Source organism: Bos indicus, chromosome 7 (genome assembly GCF_029378745.1).
Source record: "Bos indicus isolate NIAB-ARS_2022 breed Sahiwal x Tharparkar chromosome 7, NIAB-ARS_B.indTharparkar_mat_pri_1.0, whole genome shotgun sequence".
Taxonomy (NCBI): Eukaryota; Metazoa; Chordata; class Mammalia; order Artiodactyla; family Bovidae; genus Bos; species Bos indicus.
This window is the reverse complement of record NC_091766.1, coordinates 70,448,233-70,464,581: the sequence shown is the minus strand read 5'-3', so window position 1 is coordinate 70,464,581 and position 16,349 is coordinate 70,448,233. Positions and strand designations below refer to the sequence as shown.

The following is a 16,349-nucleotide window of genomic DNA, read 5'->3' as shown; positions in this document are numbered from 1 at the left end:
TAACAGTTCTTTCTGTTTGTGGTTCTTCATTGGTAGATAAACACATTTTTAGTGTATCAATAATTTCCCAAGGAATTCAACAAGGCCAGCAGAGAGATTCTTTCATTTATTTGAGGAAACAAACAAAAAAGGACAGGGCAAGTTTATAGTTAGGAGCCATATTTCAGCAGCTTTCTCTTTTGGTAACATGTCAAAAATGCAGGTGATTTAAATTTCCTTGCACATAGAGGAATGAAGAAGTTTGGAATTTTTATGCATGATCGGGACCTGTGTTTGGGAAAATGTAAACTCATCACAGTGGAAAATGTGTTGTTTGGAGTCTGGGGGTGAAAACAAAGCTGATGGTTTTGGAGAGATTGCTGGAGCCAGATGGCCTAGTACTTTCCCAGTCTGGCGGTCCAACTGCTCCCTCCTGGATAATATACAGCCATTTGTTCGGGGATATTTACGCTAGAGCTGTTTCCATGTGAATGTTTGAACAGCATTAAAAACGAACGTATTTGTAGCGATGCATTTATTGAACTTGTACGACTGCATGGATAGTCTGTTCTCATGTCTTATATTGCTGAGAGGGATGAAGAAGTGTTTGGATGTTGGTGAATTGTTTATATAGTTGTTGAGCAAGAATGATTTGGTCTTAGTTATTAAAATGTGTAAGCATTTGGAAACTAATGGAAGGAATGGTAGCACCTACCTGGAAGCTCCGTTGTGAAAATGAATTCATACATGAAAAGTGCTTAGAACAGTGACTGGCATATATTAAGTGCTTAATAAATTCTCTGCTTTTATTATTGTATTATTACTATTATTACCCCATTGAGTTAACAAAGCCAGTTGTATCTGCTAATATAGATGTAAATGTAGTTATCATATGAGTGAAATATCTTTTATTACTGCTAGAAAAAGAAATATCATACGATATTGTTATAATGATTCAGTTTTTATCTTGGTGTTTGGATAATATGAGAGATTTTATTTCTTTGAGGCACAAAAAATGCCTTCTGAAGCTAACTGCTTTTGGTACACATTCTCTTTTTATTCAGGGCTGTGATGTAGCTGAACAGCTTACTGAATATGATATCATTCCTTTGCAACTTTGCTAATTCAGTTCTGCAAACAGGCCTGCTTAGTGGCTGAACTTAAGTTACGTTTTTGTATTAATTTGTTCACCAGTAGCAAAACTGCTAATTGAAGCAAAATAATTTAAAAAATGTATTCCACTATTAATTTTGGATTGCTGTTTGACACAATTGTTTATGAAATGTCAAATTTGTAGTGTTTTCTTTGGCATAGGTTAATTTTTAACTGAGACTCCCTCACCTACTAAAAGTTTCTCGAACCACATTAGCTAATACTTTTTTTTTTTTTAATGACAAGTACTAGAACTTGGTGGTCGAATGTAATGATTAATGTTGCTGTATGTTGATAGTGTAGGTGTTTATATTATTTTTTGATTAGTTTCAGTTCTTGGCATTTTGCTGCCAAAGTCATGTTGACTGTGTTTAGAGGACACTTTACTTCTGGTTGAGAGAGATACTTTGTGCATTTGTGAATGTATTTTTAAGGTGACAAATTAGGTTTGGCTTTTTATTTTCAGTTTGAAAAAAAAATAAGTGACATATTTTTAAGGTTGCTGTTTTGATTTAAATAGAAAATTAGGAGTTTTTGTTAGTTATAGGTAACTTGTCTGGGCTTTCCTTGTAGCTCAGTCAATAAAGAATCCCCTGCAATGCAGGAATCTGCTTGCAATGCAGAAGACCCTGGTTCAATTCCTGGGTCTGGAAGATCCCCTAGAGATGAAAATGACAACCCACTCCAATATTCTTGCCTGGAAAAACCCATGGACAGAGGAGCCTGGCAGGCTACTGTCCATGGGATCGCAAGAGTTGGACATGACTTAGAGACTAAACCACAGTCTGTCTTCCTTTCTTCCTTCCTTCCAACTCTTTCTTTCCTTTCATTCTCTCTTTCTGTCTTTCTCAGTTGATGATGACAAGTCTCTGATGGTTTGTTTGTAAACCAAGAAGACTCCTAATGAAAACATTTTGTTCCTAAAACCCTTTCAGATTTTGATGAATCGAAGTCAAAAGTGTTCTCTTTGCCCATTTTGTTTTGGCATTGGACGCAAAGAGTTAAAACTATTAGAAAAGTAAGCAAAGAAAATCATGCTTAGTTCTCTGTATTTCCTTTGGCATCCCATTGATGTGTGATCCCAGTGTAAGTTCACCATGTATTTTTTGTTTTACTGCGTGGTCTTTATCTGTAGTAGGTTTCAGTTAACTTTTAAGACCCAGGGGTATTTTAGAAACGCAAAGATGAACCGTACTTCACAAGATGCCTTCTAAAACAGTAGCTACCGAAGCAGAGTTTCTCAGTTGATTTTATTTCTTTTCAAAGATGGTATAGGTTAATGGGCATTTGAAACTGCTGGCATTTCATCCTCTTACAGTAAACCTTCTGACAGTGTTGCTGTGTAAGGATATAAAAGTTTTAACAATTCTTATTTTTCCTTCATTTTTGTTAATTATAAAAAATTATTTCTGAAAAAACCTTCAATATGAAAATCAATGGAGTGTTTAAAATAATTGTGATAATTTCATTATGCTCATTACAAGAGAACATTAAGAAAAGGGAGGCTAGTATATTCAGAAGAATAAATTTCCAAAGTTGTCAAGTTTTGACAACTTTATTTTTTATCAGTTTCACTAGGTTTTTAAAGCTGAGACGAATTTTGTGCTGTTTATTCTTTGCCTTTTCTTCCTGTTGAAGCATTCCTGCCACCTTAAGGGTTATATTTGCATTGGAAGGATTAACGTAAACATCTTTTCTACCTGATATTGTATTTTTTTTTTTTTGGTTTGTTTTTTTGGTTGATTCACCATTGATTCATTTATTTGAATAATATATTTTATATGTTTTCTCTCTCCCTCTTGCCCACTTCTGTAGCAGGCCTCCCATTCTTACCCCTGATGAACACATTGATTTATTTAAACCACTGTTGTCTTTGTCGGTCTCACAGCAGACTACCTTCTTCCCAGTGAGCAGACGCATGATTTACTATGGAGGATGAAAATAAGCCTTTTCTTGGTGTTCCATTGTCTAGGTCCTAAACCAGCTGTCTATTAAAATGGTTTCACTTAAAGTGGTCAGTGCTGTTTATAAGCTTTTGTGATCTCCCAGCTGATCCAAGCCTCAAGGAGCTTTACTCACACCCTACAGAGGCACATATTTAAATTACGAAGAAAAGCAGAACTTTTCCCTAAGTTGTGCTGGAGGATCCCTTTCCTTTTAGGCCTGAAGTCTGGGTTTGCTGAACTGTGAACCAGTCTTGACGTGTGTACTAAATGTAGATGGTAGAGACTTGATGTGTGTGAAAGCCAGAGAGAACTTGTTGGCATTTTTTAGAGACTCTGTCTTGTTGACACTCTACATCAGAGACACTTATCAAAATAGATTTATCCTGTTTTCCTATGTTGGATTTCATCAGAATGTTGATTTCTCAGACCATATTTTTATAAGATGGTATGGTATGTGTGTTAATAAGTTTTCTCAGTAAAAAAAAAAAAAACAAAAAAAAAAAACAAAAAAACAGATGAGGTTGGAGGTGGAGATGCCTTTAATGGAGTTCCACTGTATAGCTAGCTAATGCTATGACACTGAGGTTCTAGATTACTCTAGTTCCAGGATTTTAGTTCTATTCTTTAAAAGGAGAGGAAAAAGACTGTGTTTCACTTGCTTTTATTTCAGAAGTCACAGAAGCAGCAAGCACTTGTTTATCTGTGTTTATATGCTGAAAAGTTTTGTTGTGTAGAGGCCCCAAGGAAAGGGACAGCAGAAGTTTCCTGCTTCCATTTGTCCCCAGAGTTTAAGTATTTCTGAGCAAATCCAAACTCATGCTTTCATTTTTCTGTGCTTGATGTAGAGGAAGTCTCTGCTGCCAGAAGTGAAGTGGCAGGTTGACATTTGGTAGAGATGTATTACGGAGGCCCTGGGCCTGCAGCAAATGATGTTCAGTCACCAAAGATAAAAAGACAGAATTCCTGGGAGTCCGTGGATCATCTACTGTTTTGGGGGGGTCATCAACATATTTTCACTGCAGCCTATGTTTAATGGAGTGTCATCAGGGGTCCACTGATTTCAGAGGAATCGGTAGTCTCAGTAAAAATAATACTGGTATTATCTAGAAAGAATCAAAATGAGAAGGTCTGATGTAATTGATATTCCTTCGTCCTAAACAAGCCAAATTATTATTTTTTAAACAGGAGGGAAAATCCCATTAATACTTGTGAATTTTGTTTTCCAAGTTACTTGTATTAGTTTAGCATGACAGAAAACTAAAGTTGAAACAGAGGTTATCAGGGATATTAAGAGAACATATAGAACATGGAGTGATAATAGGATTTTGCAGAAGTGCGTAATTTAGTGTTTAGCACCACTTACGAGATCTAACCAGAAGATAGTTATGAATTTCGTAAAATGAAGTATTAACTTTACACAGATCTGGCTTTGCTCTCTGATGGGTGGCAAACACTCCCTTAACCCAATGGTCAGACTTCACTGCCATTGGTGCAACTAGCTGACAGAGTGACGTGATACACTGGGAATTTGGCGTCATGTCTGTGGTATTCCAGCCCTGAGTTACGTAACTTTAGTCTGAGGAAACATTAGACAAACCCAAACTGAGGATGGTTCTACAAAATAACTTGCCTCTAAGGCAATGGCACCCCACTCCAGTACTCTTGCCTAGAAAATCCCATGGGACGGAGGAGCCTGGTGGGCTGTAGTCCATGGGGTCACTAAGAGTCGGACCTGACTGAGCAACTTCACTTTCACTTTTCACTTTCATGTATTAGAGAAGGAAATGGCAACCCACTTCAGTGTTCTTGCCTGGAGAATCCCAGGGATGGGGGAGCCTGGTGGGCTGCCGTCTATGGGGTCGCACAGAGTCGGACACGACTGAATCGACTTAGCAGCAGCAGCATTCTTCAACAGTGTCAATGTCATGAAATAACACTCAGGAATATTTCTTATTGAAGGTGATATGACAGTTGGATGCAGTGATTGTTATCAGGGTGTTTGTTTGTTTTGCTGTAAAGGACAGCATTGCCCAGCCAGTGACTCTCAGGTGTTTACATTATCGTGTTGTACTAATGTTCATTTTCTGATTCTGATCATTGTGCTGTGGTTATGTAAGAGAATTTCTTGTCTTAAGGAAGTGCATCTTGAAGTATTTAGGGCACGTCTGCAGTTAACAAGTGGTTCAGGAAAAGAAAATTGAGAAAGATGAATAAATTTAGTTTACTAAAAATGTAAACATTGGAAGCATCTGGGTAAAGTGAAGTATCTGGGTAAAGTATCTTGGAAATCTTTATATATTCTTGTGACTTTTCTGTATGTCTAAAATTATGGTAAAATAAAACATTAAAAATACAGGGTTATAGCAGGCCAGCCATAAAGAAAGACTTTTGATGGGTCAGTGGTAGAGAACGGTTTTATCCTTATTCAGGTTCTTTTTGTCATTTTTTAAGTTGTTGCAGTTTTTGTTTTGTTCTGGAGTTACATAAAATGAGAGCTTGTTCTGAGGGTTTGCACACACAATTTCATAAGCTGTCCCCCATCATTTATGGTTTTAAAAGTCCCAGGTTCATAAAGAGAGCACATTTCAGCCAAATACAAGTTAGTTACTGTACTTTCTGTGTGTCCTAAAAAAAAAATAATCTCTGGTTAATTTAGGTAGTTTCATCACCAAGAAACTGAGAGTTATCTGAATGTGTGAAAGTAATTTTATTAACAATTTGAAACTGTGTTATATTAGTATAATGCAGTGATACATTGTTAAGTTAGTTAAAATGTATACCCATTTAGAGCACTCCTCTACCCATGCTGCTAAGTCACTTCAGTCGTGTCTGACTCTGTGTGACCCCATAGACGGCAGCCCACCAGGCTTCCCCATCCCTAGGATTCTCCAGGCAAGAACACTGGAGTGGGTTGGCCCAGGTATTAACAGGTAGATCTTCCAGGAAGCAGAGATCTCAGGAAAACTTCTGGTGACCTTAAGGAAAATGTTTGTACACATATAAGTAAAAGCAGACAAAAACATCTTTGAATGGTGAGGTGGTTTAGGACTCCAAATTTTCAGAGTCAAATGTAGTTTTTCTTGGTTGAGGGAGATAACTATGGCTTAACTTCCCCTCAACCCTTCCCCCCAGCACATGCAGGCAGATTCTACTGTTTGGGTGAGTATACGCCCTGGAGAACACATGTTTTCGTGTAGGCAGGAAGGGTTTCCCCTGATTGATGCATCATCTCAAAGAAGACAGTGAGTGGACTCATACCCTCACTTGTTTTTACTACTTACCTCTAGAACATTACAATTTGGAGCTGAAAGAAGTAAGATGAGGTGACAACAATTATTTAAAAATCAAATCCATGTGTTTTTGTGTATTTTAAATCACTAGTATCTCAATCTCCTAAACCCTTCTGGATTTTCCCTTCCCCATTGATTAGATTTATTTTTATTCTGAATTAAAGAGAGAGTTGTGGTTGTCTTGACAACAGAAGCCCATCTCATACAAGTATCCAGAGATGTGTGTTATAACAAGGTGGTTGATGGGACAAAGAGGAATGTGTCCCCTTCCACTCCATGTGGGTTGATCCTCATCAACTGTCTTGAAAGGGTCAGCCTGGTGAGGGCTTCGGCTCTGAAAGCTAATTGGCCTTTCTTGGGTGGTGAATGGTCAAGAACTCGACTGTGATAGTTTTTTTCCTCTGCTACTTAGTTCCATTCTTAACTCAAATCCTTCCTTTGTTTACAGGCCATAGTATATGAAGGCCAAGATAAGAACCCAGAAATGTGCCGAGTGTTGCTCACACACGAGATCATGTGCAGGTAAGGAATACCTTGTTTTCTCTCTAATTGCCAAAGAGAAGATGAATTTGTATCTCAAATTTGTACCTCTGAATTCTACGTGAGTTCAGGCCTATTTTGGTGTATACATTTCTGTTCTGTTAAAACTAAAAACTGTTAGATATATTTGGTAGTAAAGTGTCAGACATCATAGTGGTTCTCAATTATTTATTAGATTTCATCCTAAAAGTTATGTTTCCATTTTGATATCCCACTGTTAATGGGCACAAAATAGTGCCCTTCCCCTTTTCCTATCAATCGAATGAAATACAATATAACCCTTTTAGTGTTAATGTATGCACTCAACTGCATTGCTAGTAAAATGAGTAAGAGTTCTATTGATGTCAGCAGAAGTCTCTGTTTGGATAAGACTTGAAAGTTATAGTTCCTCTTTTTAATTTTTCCACTTAAAAATATGACCATCCACATAGGCATCATTCCTCCTTGAACTGAATGTGGTTCCCTGCCTCTACCCCTACCTTGCATCCGATCTCTTAATCTTCGTTACCTTTTATACAACGGTGACAGTGTAGCTAATGTTTCTTAAATGTAGTGTGGTTTTGGAAAGATAGCAAAGATGAGTCCCTGAAAGGTGTGAACATTCATGTTGTCCACAAATGAGTGTCTTTATTTTTGTCTGAAGCTGCATGTGAAACCAGACCACATTCACTTCCCTGGCCTCTCCGTATGGGAGAGAGTAAACCAGAAAACAGCCTTTTAACTTGCAGTTTAGGTTCTTATTCTTTGTCAGATAACACTGGCACTTTGCTTCCGATATATTCTGAGTAATTGGATAAAGCATGATGATGACACTCTGCATCAGGGAAGGGCTACTAATTGCTTTGTTAGCCATGCGGGTTCTCCTGGCACAAAGCAGGCCTGACTCCTGTCTATTTCTGACCAATTCATATAGGGATTTCAGCTGCCACTTCGGCATGGGTGGGCTTTATTTTCTGCTCAGGGACTTGTGGGGAAAGCAATCTGAAAACTCTACAGGTGGAAATAAAATAGAAAAGAGATGAATGTGTTTGCTTAGTGAAGTCTCAAATATTAACTTCCTCTACATATATAATGATGTACGTAAATCGAAATTTCTTTTTCTCCTTTTTAAAAACATACCTGTAATATATTATTCTACAATATACAGGAGTTTCACAAGTTTTCACTTTAGTGATTTGTAAATTTATTAATTATTCCCCAAACAGGTTACTTTTCTCTAACTTTAAAGCAACAACAAAATCCCAAAATATGGTCAGGGATTTCTTAGAAGATATTTTTAGGCAAAATTTGTGTTATACTGCATACACAATTGCATTTGCACAATTAGAGCTGAGCTGCACTTTTCAGAATAAATGAGTAAAATCATTTTGAAGACCATTAAAAAATGACCTCCTTCATATGACTGCATTTCTAACCATATCTCTGTTTTACCTTCCCACAAATAGCATGTTGTTAGAATGAATTCTCTGTATTCTGTTCCATATAATTCTAGCAAACTGGAGACAGACAGGAAGATGGATCTCAACCAATAGGCCGACTAATATCTGTAAATCATAGATTTGCATCTCATATCTGTACATGTTTGGACTATGCTAGAAATAATTCTGTTCTTAAAATATTTGAAGATATATTATGCCTTTCACACATAAGCCTACCCTCTATTAATGCAGTTTATATTTTTTCTTGTTCTTAAAATTCATTGACCCAAAGTATTTTATTATGCTGGTTGGGGTGCTTTACTGCTGATGTTCTTTCTATTTTTCAGAAACATAAAAATAGCAAAAAATAAAATCCTCAAGCCACTGAAGGCAAATGATGTTTGTATTGTGTGGCTAAAAGGGAAAAGTCATATTCAAAATGTCATTCTGCTAATGTTACAGATGAAGGTTTTCCTGGCTGCCTATAGATGTGGAAGGGGTACTGTTTGTTTACCAGGCTGCCATGACCCTATTACATAAGCCTGTCATCTATTGTGTGGCTAACAGTCTTTTAAATTGCAAATCTGATGCTCTTTAGGGGGCTTCAGAAAAAATTCTCACTTTCCACACCATCCTATTTCTCTTGATTTCTTGCCTGTTGTAAGTGGAAGTTGGGATGTGCTGAATTTGCACCAGGGGTGCAAATGCAGGCTCAATTATAAGCATAAAATTAGAGTCTGTTCACCATTAATCAGCCTGGCTAATTGCTATGCACCACCATTAACCATATGGTGTGAAAGACAGCTTGCTTTCCCTAAGATGAAATTTCTTCATTGCAGACATGAAATAGTGAGGGCCTTGGATTTTAAAATAGCTTGTTTTAGATATTTAATTTCTAAACAACTTTCTGCAGTGCTTTCTATCAAGGCTAACGGCACAATAAAACTTTGCGTTTATGTCACAAAAGAGGTATATTTATAGAACATTGAAGCTATGGTAAAGGAGACAGAGAATTTAGAGCGACAGGAAAGGGCTTGGGTTGATTCTGTTTTGTTGTTGGCAGAGAAAAAAAAAAAGCATCAGGGAATTACGTATAAGGTGGTTGCAAATATAAAAAATCAGTTTTGTTCTGTTGAGAGGGTAATCCATTGCATGAGCTATGTAAAGGACTTGCTGCCATGGGATTATAATTACTGTCTCTCCTTGAGACAAAATCCCTTTGACTTGATGGCACAGAACTCTTTCCATGGAATTCTGGGAGAGGTTCTGCATTTTGGATAACTGGAATCTATCATACCAGTCATCTTTACATTCTGTTAATACTTGTGGATGAAGCTCTTCAAAATGTAAAAGCAGGATTTATTCCACAAAGGATTTGATTATATGCACCACCACATCTTTAAAATGTGAAGGGAAAATAGAAACTCTGCTTGGAAGGTGAGTCCAGTTTCCAGTCCCCGCCAGGCAGGCGGAAGCAGATTTTCTTCCTTTCCAGGACACAGGACAATCACAGGGGATGAGTGCTCTCTTTAGGAAAACCTTCTTTCCCCACTGTCAGTGCCTCATGCCTTGTGGACCGTGAGCTCTCAGGGTTGGCCTGGGCCCTTGATATGCCTTGTTCTTCCCTCCTCTTGGGCTGGCTTTTTCTCATTTCGTTCTTCAGATTCCCACTGAAGCGTGTTTCTTTAGGGAAGTGTTCCTGGTTGTTGGCCTGAGTGAGGCCCCCTTGTTCTGTGCTCCTATTATATCCTGTGCTTTTCCTTCAGACACTGTAACTGTACACTCAGCACATTGTAACTGTATGTCTAGGGCAAGTCTTTCTTTGCTGGACTAAGAGCTCCTTGAAGAAGTTGTCCAGTTTTCCTCTCTCCTTTATTTGCCTATATGTGAAATGAGGAGAAATGTGTGAAACTATGACTTCTGTCATAGGGTCATTGTTAAGATTAAATCCTATAACCCCTGTAAATGCTTATCTTGGTACCCGACACATAGTAAGTGCTGAATGTTGATTGTTATGATCAATAGTCACAGCAGAGTATCAGCATTGATATTAATAGAAGCAGTGGAAGTAGTGGGAGCAGTAGTAGCAGCATCTGCAGCATCTAGCTAAGTACCTGGCGTGTAGTTGCTCAGAGGGAAAGATGGTAAGAGACTGTTGAAAGGAAGGGAAATGTCTCCTAAGATGTTAACATGCTTTGTTCATTCTAGGTATGCTGGTTAAGGATATTTTCATTCATTCTTATAGTCTTTGCAAAAACACAGTGGAATGAAGAGCCAGAAAGGATTGGTCCCTGCAGTAGCAGAGCTGACAGGTTAGCCTGGAAGATGAAACCTGAAGCTGGTAACTAGACAGCACTGTAGAAAGAGAGGACTGGGATGAGACATGAGGTCAAAGACCATGGCTGCTCAGAGAAGGGAGGATGTATTTGCAGGGATTGGGAGGAAGGTGAGACAGGACAAGGATTTTAGAGGGTGTGCGAAGGAGTGTTTTGGTCCATTTGTTGGTGGTCCAAGTAGGATTTCTGTGGGGAGAAGTCTGCAGATGGTGAGCCTGTGGCCTGGATCTGGGCAGTCAGGGTGAAGGATAATCAACTTCTGAGGTCTTTTCACAAAGGTGCGAGGTGAAGCTATGGCCTTACGTGGGATTGACGGGGGATGGGGCATTAGAGAGAGGAGAGGCTGTGGGTACATTCTTGGGGAACAGTGTCACTTTTAGTGCATTCGAGAATTAGGATAAAGAACCTTGAACATACAGGAGATAGAAATGAAAGCAGGGTATTTCAGAGGCAGGGAGCCATCCACGTAATAAGTGTAGGGAGATCCAGACGGACCTGAAGACTGAGAAGAGCACCAGAAAGTCACTGGTGAACTTCAAGAGAGGATATTCAAGTAGGTGCTAACCCAAAAACCAGGTTTTATGGGATGCAGCTGGCAAGAAGTGATGGAGGCTCTGGCAAGGAGATAGTTAGGCAGTGAAGAAATCAACAAAAGGAGGAGCAAGTCTGTTTTTTTAAGAATGGGAAAACTTGAATATGTTGGTTAACTGAGGGAAAGAATGAACTTACTACTATTAATCAAATTGTTCAGATAACCATATGCTCATTCTCCAGCCATTTTGGCTAAATGGGTAAAATAATCTTGCTTTCTGTTGTAAAGCTTAAAGGTGGAGGTGATGCTTTCTTCCAGTTAAGAGAGCCTCTACTTCTGGGAAGAAGTTCCATGTCTCTGAGATGAAGATGCAAGCGTCTCTTGCTCTGATTTATGAAGCCATGTGTCAGTGTGCTAGAGAGGCACTACCTATGCCATGCTGCTCAGAAAGAGACTCACAAGCTTGCTTTGCCCTGGACAAGCTTGTATGAGGGACGGATACACAGTCTTGCTGGGGAAAGGGCTGCTGTTTTGAGTCCACTGTGTATATAGGACCCCAGGTGCGGCAGGGTCCCCCCTCCTGTGATTGGGCCACATTGGTCTCCTGCCACTGGGGTGCACGTTGAGAACGGATGTGAAGTACTGGGAATCCCGCTCTGTGACAAGGCAAGTGAGGAAACTCCAAGTCCGCTGATAGATGCCTGCTTTAGGGAGCAAATACCAGGTCTGTGCCTGGTGCAGTGCCTGACACACATAGTAAGACTCTCAAGAACAGCATCTGAGGGGATCAAGGTCCATCAGTCACACCCTCATGAGGATGGAGTTAGCACTGTGATTCTTTTGTTAACACAGTAGCTTTTCCCTTGGAGTGCTTTTGTGTCTGTTGTTCCATGTACTGTATTGTTTCAGCCCAAGACCTCTTCTGCCTTAAACACAAGTGAATCTGTTCTCCCTTCATCCTGCCCTTCTTGGTTAATGCCTGCCTTGTGTATGGTAGAGGTTGGTACCCACCTTTCTTGGTCCTTCTGGGTCCAATAGAGGGAACTGGGTGGGGGCTGGTGAGCAGTTCAGCTTGGAGAAGAGAGGAAAGGAGAGAAGGACCATCATGGGGAAGGAAGGAAGGACAGGTCTTTGCTGTGCCTGGCTTTGCATTAGAAGTAGGGAGATTCAGGAGGTTAGATGCTGGCTCAGCCTAAAGGAAGACCTTCCTTTCCCAATTTGCAGTTTTTAGTTTTTTGATAGGAAAATCATATTGCAATCAAAAGATTGTAGAAATACAGAATGGAATATGTACTGTCTACTCTTCTTCACTTACTCCACAGGGCCTACTGTGTGCTGTGCTCTGTTCTAGTTGCTGGGGATATAGGGATGAACAGAACAATCTAAGACCTTTGTACTCATGGACAGACAATAAAGAAGAAAAATAAATATAAAATGAGTGCTCAGAAGAAAAGTGAAGCAGGATGAGGGTCTAGAGAGCTCTGGGGGTGGTAAGGGAAGGGCTTTCATAGGCTGTCACTTTGTGCAGAAATTTGAGGGAACTGAGGGTGGCTTATGACAATTTGTTTCTTCCTCTCCTCCCTCCATCTCTCCTACTGGTTTTTTTCTCCCAGAAGTTGGACAATACCCATCCCATACATATGGGGCTTCCCAGGTGGTGCTAGTGGTAAAGAATCCACCTGCCTGTGCAGGAGATGCAAGAGATGTGGGTTTGATCCCTGGGTTGGGAAGATCCCCTGGAGTAGGAAATGGCAACTCGCTCCATTAGGACAAAGAAGCCTGGCAGGCTATAGTCTCTGGGATCTCAGAGTTGGATGCGGCCGAGTGACCTAACACACACACACACACCAAACATGCTATTCTGCAGTTTGGCTTTCTCAGGTCATACTATGATGTAGACTTCTTTCTGTGATGATGTGGACAAACCCACCTTCGTTCTTTTTAATGCTGCACACAGTTCCATGTTTACATATGTATGTACACACACATATATGTATATGTGTATGTGCATTTATTTTTAAAGTGGACTTAAACCATAGACACTACTTTGTTACCGCCCCAGATGCAGCACAGAGCCCAGGAATCCCACTTTGAGGATGACGACTGCGCAGTGCAGTGATATGACCTGAGAGGCAGGAGACCTGTTGGGCTAGTTTTTCATACTTTGTGTAAAGTTTTCTTTATGAATGATGTTACGTCACCTCCAGCCCATTAGTCCATTTTCCTTGTTTTATTCCTCTTCTATTCGTCCTTCTCCACCTCTGTTCTTTGCATCTGCTTTCTGCCCTGGGTCCCCTGGGGCCCAGCAGAGAGGGTGGTTCTCACTTAGGCTGTGCTTCGATTCAGCTGGCTTCACTCGAGGGCACTTATATTTTAAGGGGATGAAGACAGTGCTTAAGGCGCAGGGCAGATCTCAGGCCTAGTGCTGCCTTGCCTGGGGAGGTGGTCTGGGGGGTTGGTGGGGTGGGGGTGAACTTTCCTTCCTTGGGCAGCGTCTGCTCAGAGGGGCAGTGAGGCTTCCTTTATCTGCTACCTTCCTATTGGATTGTATTTCCCCTAGTATAATACATTCATTCATGAAGTCATCCAATCAACCAACCAACCATTATTTGATCTTCTCTGTTCTGTCCCAGGCCTTACAGCTACCCGCTAGGTAAATAAGATTGACAGTGTGTTCCTTTATGAAACATATGGGTTAGTGGGGGAGGGATGGGAGGAGAACGATAGTAACAAAAAATACACAAGTATATACATAAGAATATAATTTGCTTTTTGTTTGGTGCCCTGAAAGGAAAAACTTAGAGCAGCCTATCAAGTGTTAAGATCAGCTTCTCTGAGGAAGGAGTCTAGAGGCCTAGGCCCAAAGAGGAGGTTGCTGTTGTTTAGTCACTCAGTCGTGTCCGACTCTTTTGCGACCACACAGACTGTAGCCTGCTGTTGCTGCTGCTGCTGCTAAGTCGCTTCAGTCGTGTTCAACTCTGTGCGACCCCATAGGCGGCAGCCCACCAGGCTCCCCCGTCCCTGGGAATCTCCAGGCAAGAACATTGGAGTGGGTTGCCATTTCCTTCTCCAATGCATGAAAGTGAAAAGTGAAAGTGAAGTCACTTAGTCATGTCCAACTCCTAGCGACCTCATGGACTATAGCCTGCTAGGCTCCCCAGTCCCTGGGATTTCCCAGGCAAGAATACTGGAGTGGGTTGACATTTCCTTCTCCAGGGATCAAATCCGGGTCTCCTGCATTGCAGGCAGAGTCTTTACCCCTGAGTCTCCTGGGATGCCCCAAAGAGTGGGTAGAGGCTGGCTAGCTAGGGAGGGCATAGAGGAGGAGCAGTCCAGGCCCAAAGGCCTGCCCACACCTGGGCCTGGGTTCAGACTGAGTGTCGAGACTGAAATTGGCTAGTGAGGCTGGAGTGTGGCACATTGGAGGAGAGTGACAAGAGATGGGGAGGTGTTCTGGCTCCATGTCATGCCATAGATTTATTCTCAGTGCGGTGGGAAGCCCTTAAAAGGTCTAGGGCAGTGGAGTGACAGTTCCATTGACGTTTTGAAAAGATCACTCTGGCTGCTGGTGGTGGGTGAAGAGTGGAGGGGAGGCCAATGTGGAGTCTAAGCGAGAAATGAAAGTGACTTGGTTGAGGGTGGTGCAGTGAGGAGGGAGAGGGTCAGATCATCTGGAGATGTAGATTCTAGTCTGAAACTATGACCAGGCAAGTTGGAAGGGTCCCTGGAAGGCAATAGTCCAGGCAGGATGATGGTGAGGGTTTTGACCTCTGGAGATTTGCCCAATCACTGTTTTGAAAAAGAAAAGGAAAAAAGCAAGGAGAAATAGGCCTTCCCATGCGTTGCTTTTCTCCCTGGGTAAAGACTTAGGCTCTGTTGACGGGCTTTTTTTGGAGACCTGTGCCCTCACACTGAGAGGTAGGTACTGCAATCGCTCCATTTTATAGATGAGGAAACTAAGACTCCAGGACGTGAAGTACCTTGCTCCAGTGCCACAAGCAACTCTGAGTCCAGAGTCAGTGCTCTTAACCACTGCACTCTCCTGGCAAGCCCTTGAGATGTGGGTGCAGGGAAGTAGAGTTCAGAGATAGTAAAGTTTAGTTTTTAAATTATCATTACTTTTTTGGTATTCATGTCGACTACTGGATTTCTCAGTCCCTTTTTTCTACATCTCTTTTACGTGTTGGGATCCTTTGGGCTTTCTTTCCCTCAAAGTCCTAGTATAGCTGAACTCAGACCTGGAGGAAATTGTTTCCTCTGAACCAGAAAGGGAATGGCTCTAAGGCGAGTGGTGTGGTTTTCAGCTGGGGCTCTGACAAAGGAGAGAGAATTCTAGCTGTTGTTTTCTGAAGATATGAGAGACAAATAAAATGAGCATCAATTTGGAAGCTGATTCTCTTTTCAGAGATAGAGAGAGACTTCCCAACTTTGGTGAAAGACCCCCTGTGCGGGTGTGTATTTCTGGGTCCTGAAAATAAAGTTCAGTGTTTGTTTCTCTCCAACAGCTCTCCAAATTTAGGCTCTATGATTCACTAGGTCGAATGAGTGTGTGTGTGTGTGTGTGTGTGTGTGTGTGTGTGTGTGCGTGCGCACGCATGTGCTTGTGTAAGAGGGAGATAAATGCATATTTTATTTGTGATGCAGGTAATGTATAACCCTTGCATAACTCCCTCACCTTCATGATTGATCAATTACATGCTTTTATAGTGTGCCCTGAGGTATAGACTGGCCAGTTGGACACATTTCTTATTTGCAGACAAGTCTCAGATGGATAGTCTTCCATTGACCATGGGTAATTTTCAAAAACTCTAATTTTTCACTTTTTAGAAGCATCTCAATTTAAGAAAACACTGGCAACTTTAAGGTCACATATGGGGTGGGATTTTGATAGTAGATGCTTTTCTTGCCCATAACTGCCTCTTCTCTGATCTAATAAAGAGCATTCACTGTCAGGCCTTTGCCAACCTTTGGATCCATGTCCATACTGCTTCCAGAAAACTTACACAGTGACCAGTGGAAGGCACAAAAGCCAGAGGACATGTGGATCTCTATTGTGTTTTGTCTTTCCTCTTTGTCTTAATTATTGTGTTGTACTTTCACTCTTACATTCTGAACATGGTTCCAAAGCAGACCGTTAGAGTTTTAGGATTTCAGGA

General features: G+C 40.9%; 1 protein-coding gene across 8 annotated transcripts in view; it reads left to right on the top strand.

Annotated features, from left to right (window-relative positions):
• EBF1 (EBF transcription factor 1) overlaps positions 1–16,349 on the top strand; it is a 429,858-nt gene that overhangs the window by 27,656 nt on the left and 385,853 nt on the right. For all 8 annotated transcript variants that reach the window (XM_019965325.2, XM_070793931.1, XM_019965323.2 and 5 more), the window contains one exon: positions 6,816–6,889. In XM_019965325.2, the coding sequence (XP_019820884.2) occupies positions 6,816–6,889 (74 nt within the window). The remainder of the gene's footprint in view (positions 1–6,815; positions 6,890–16,349) is intronic.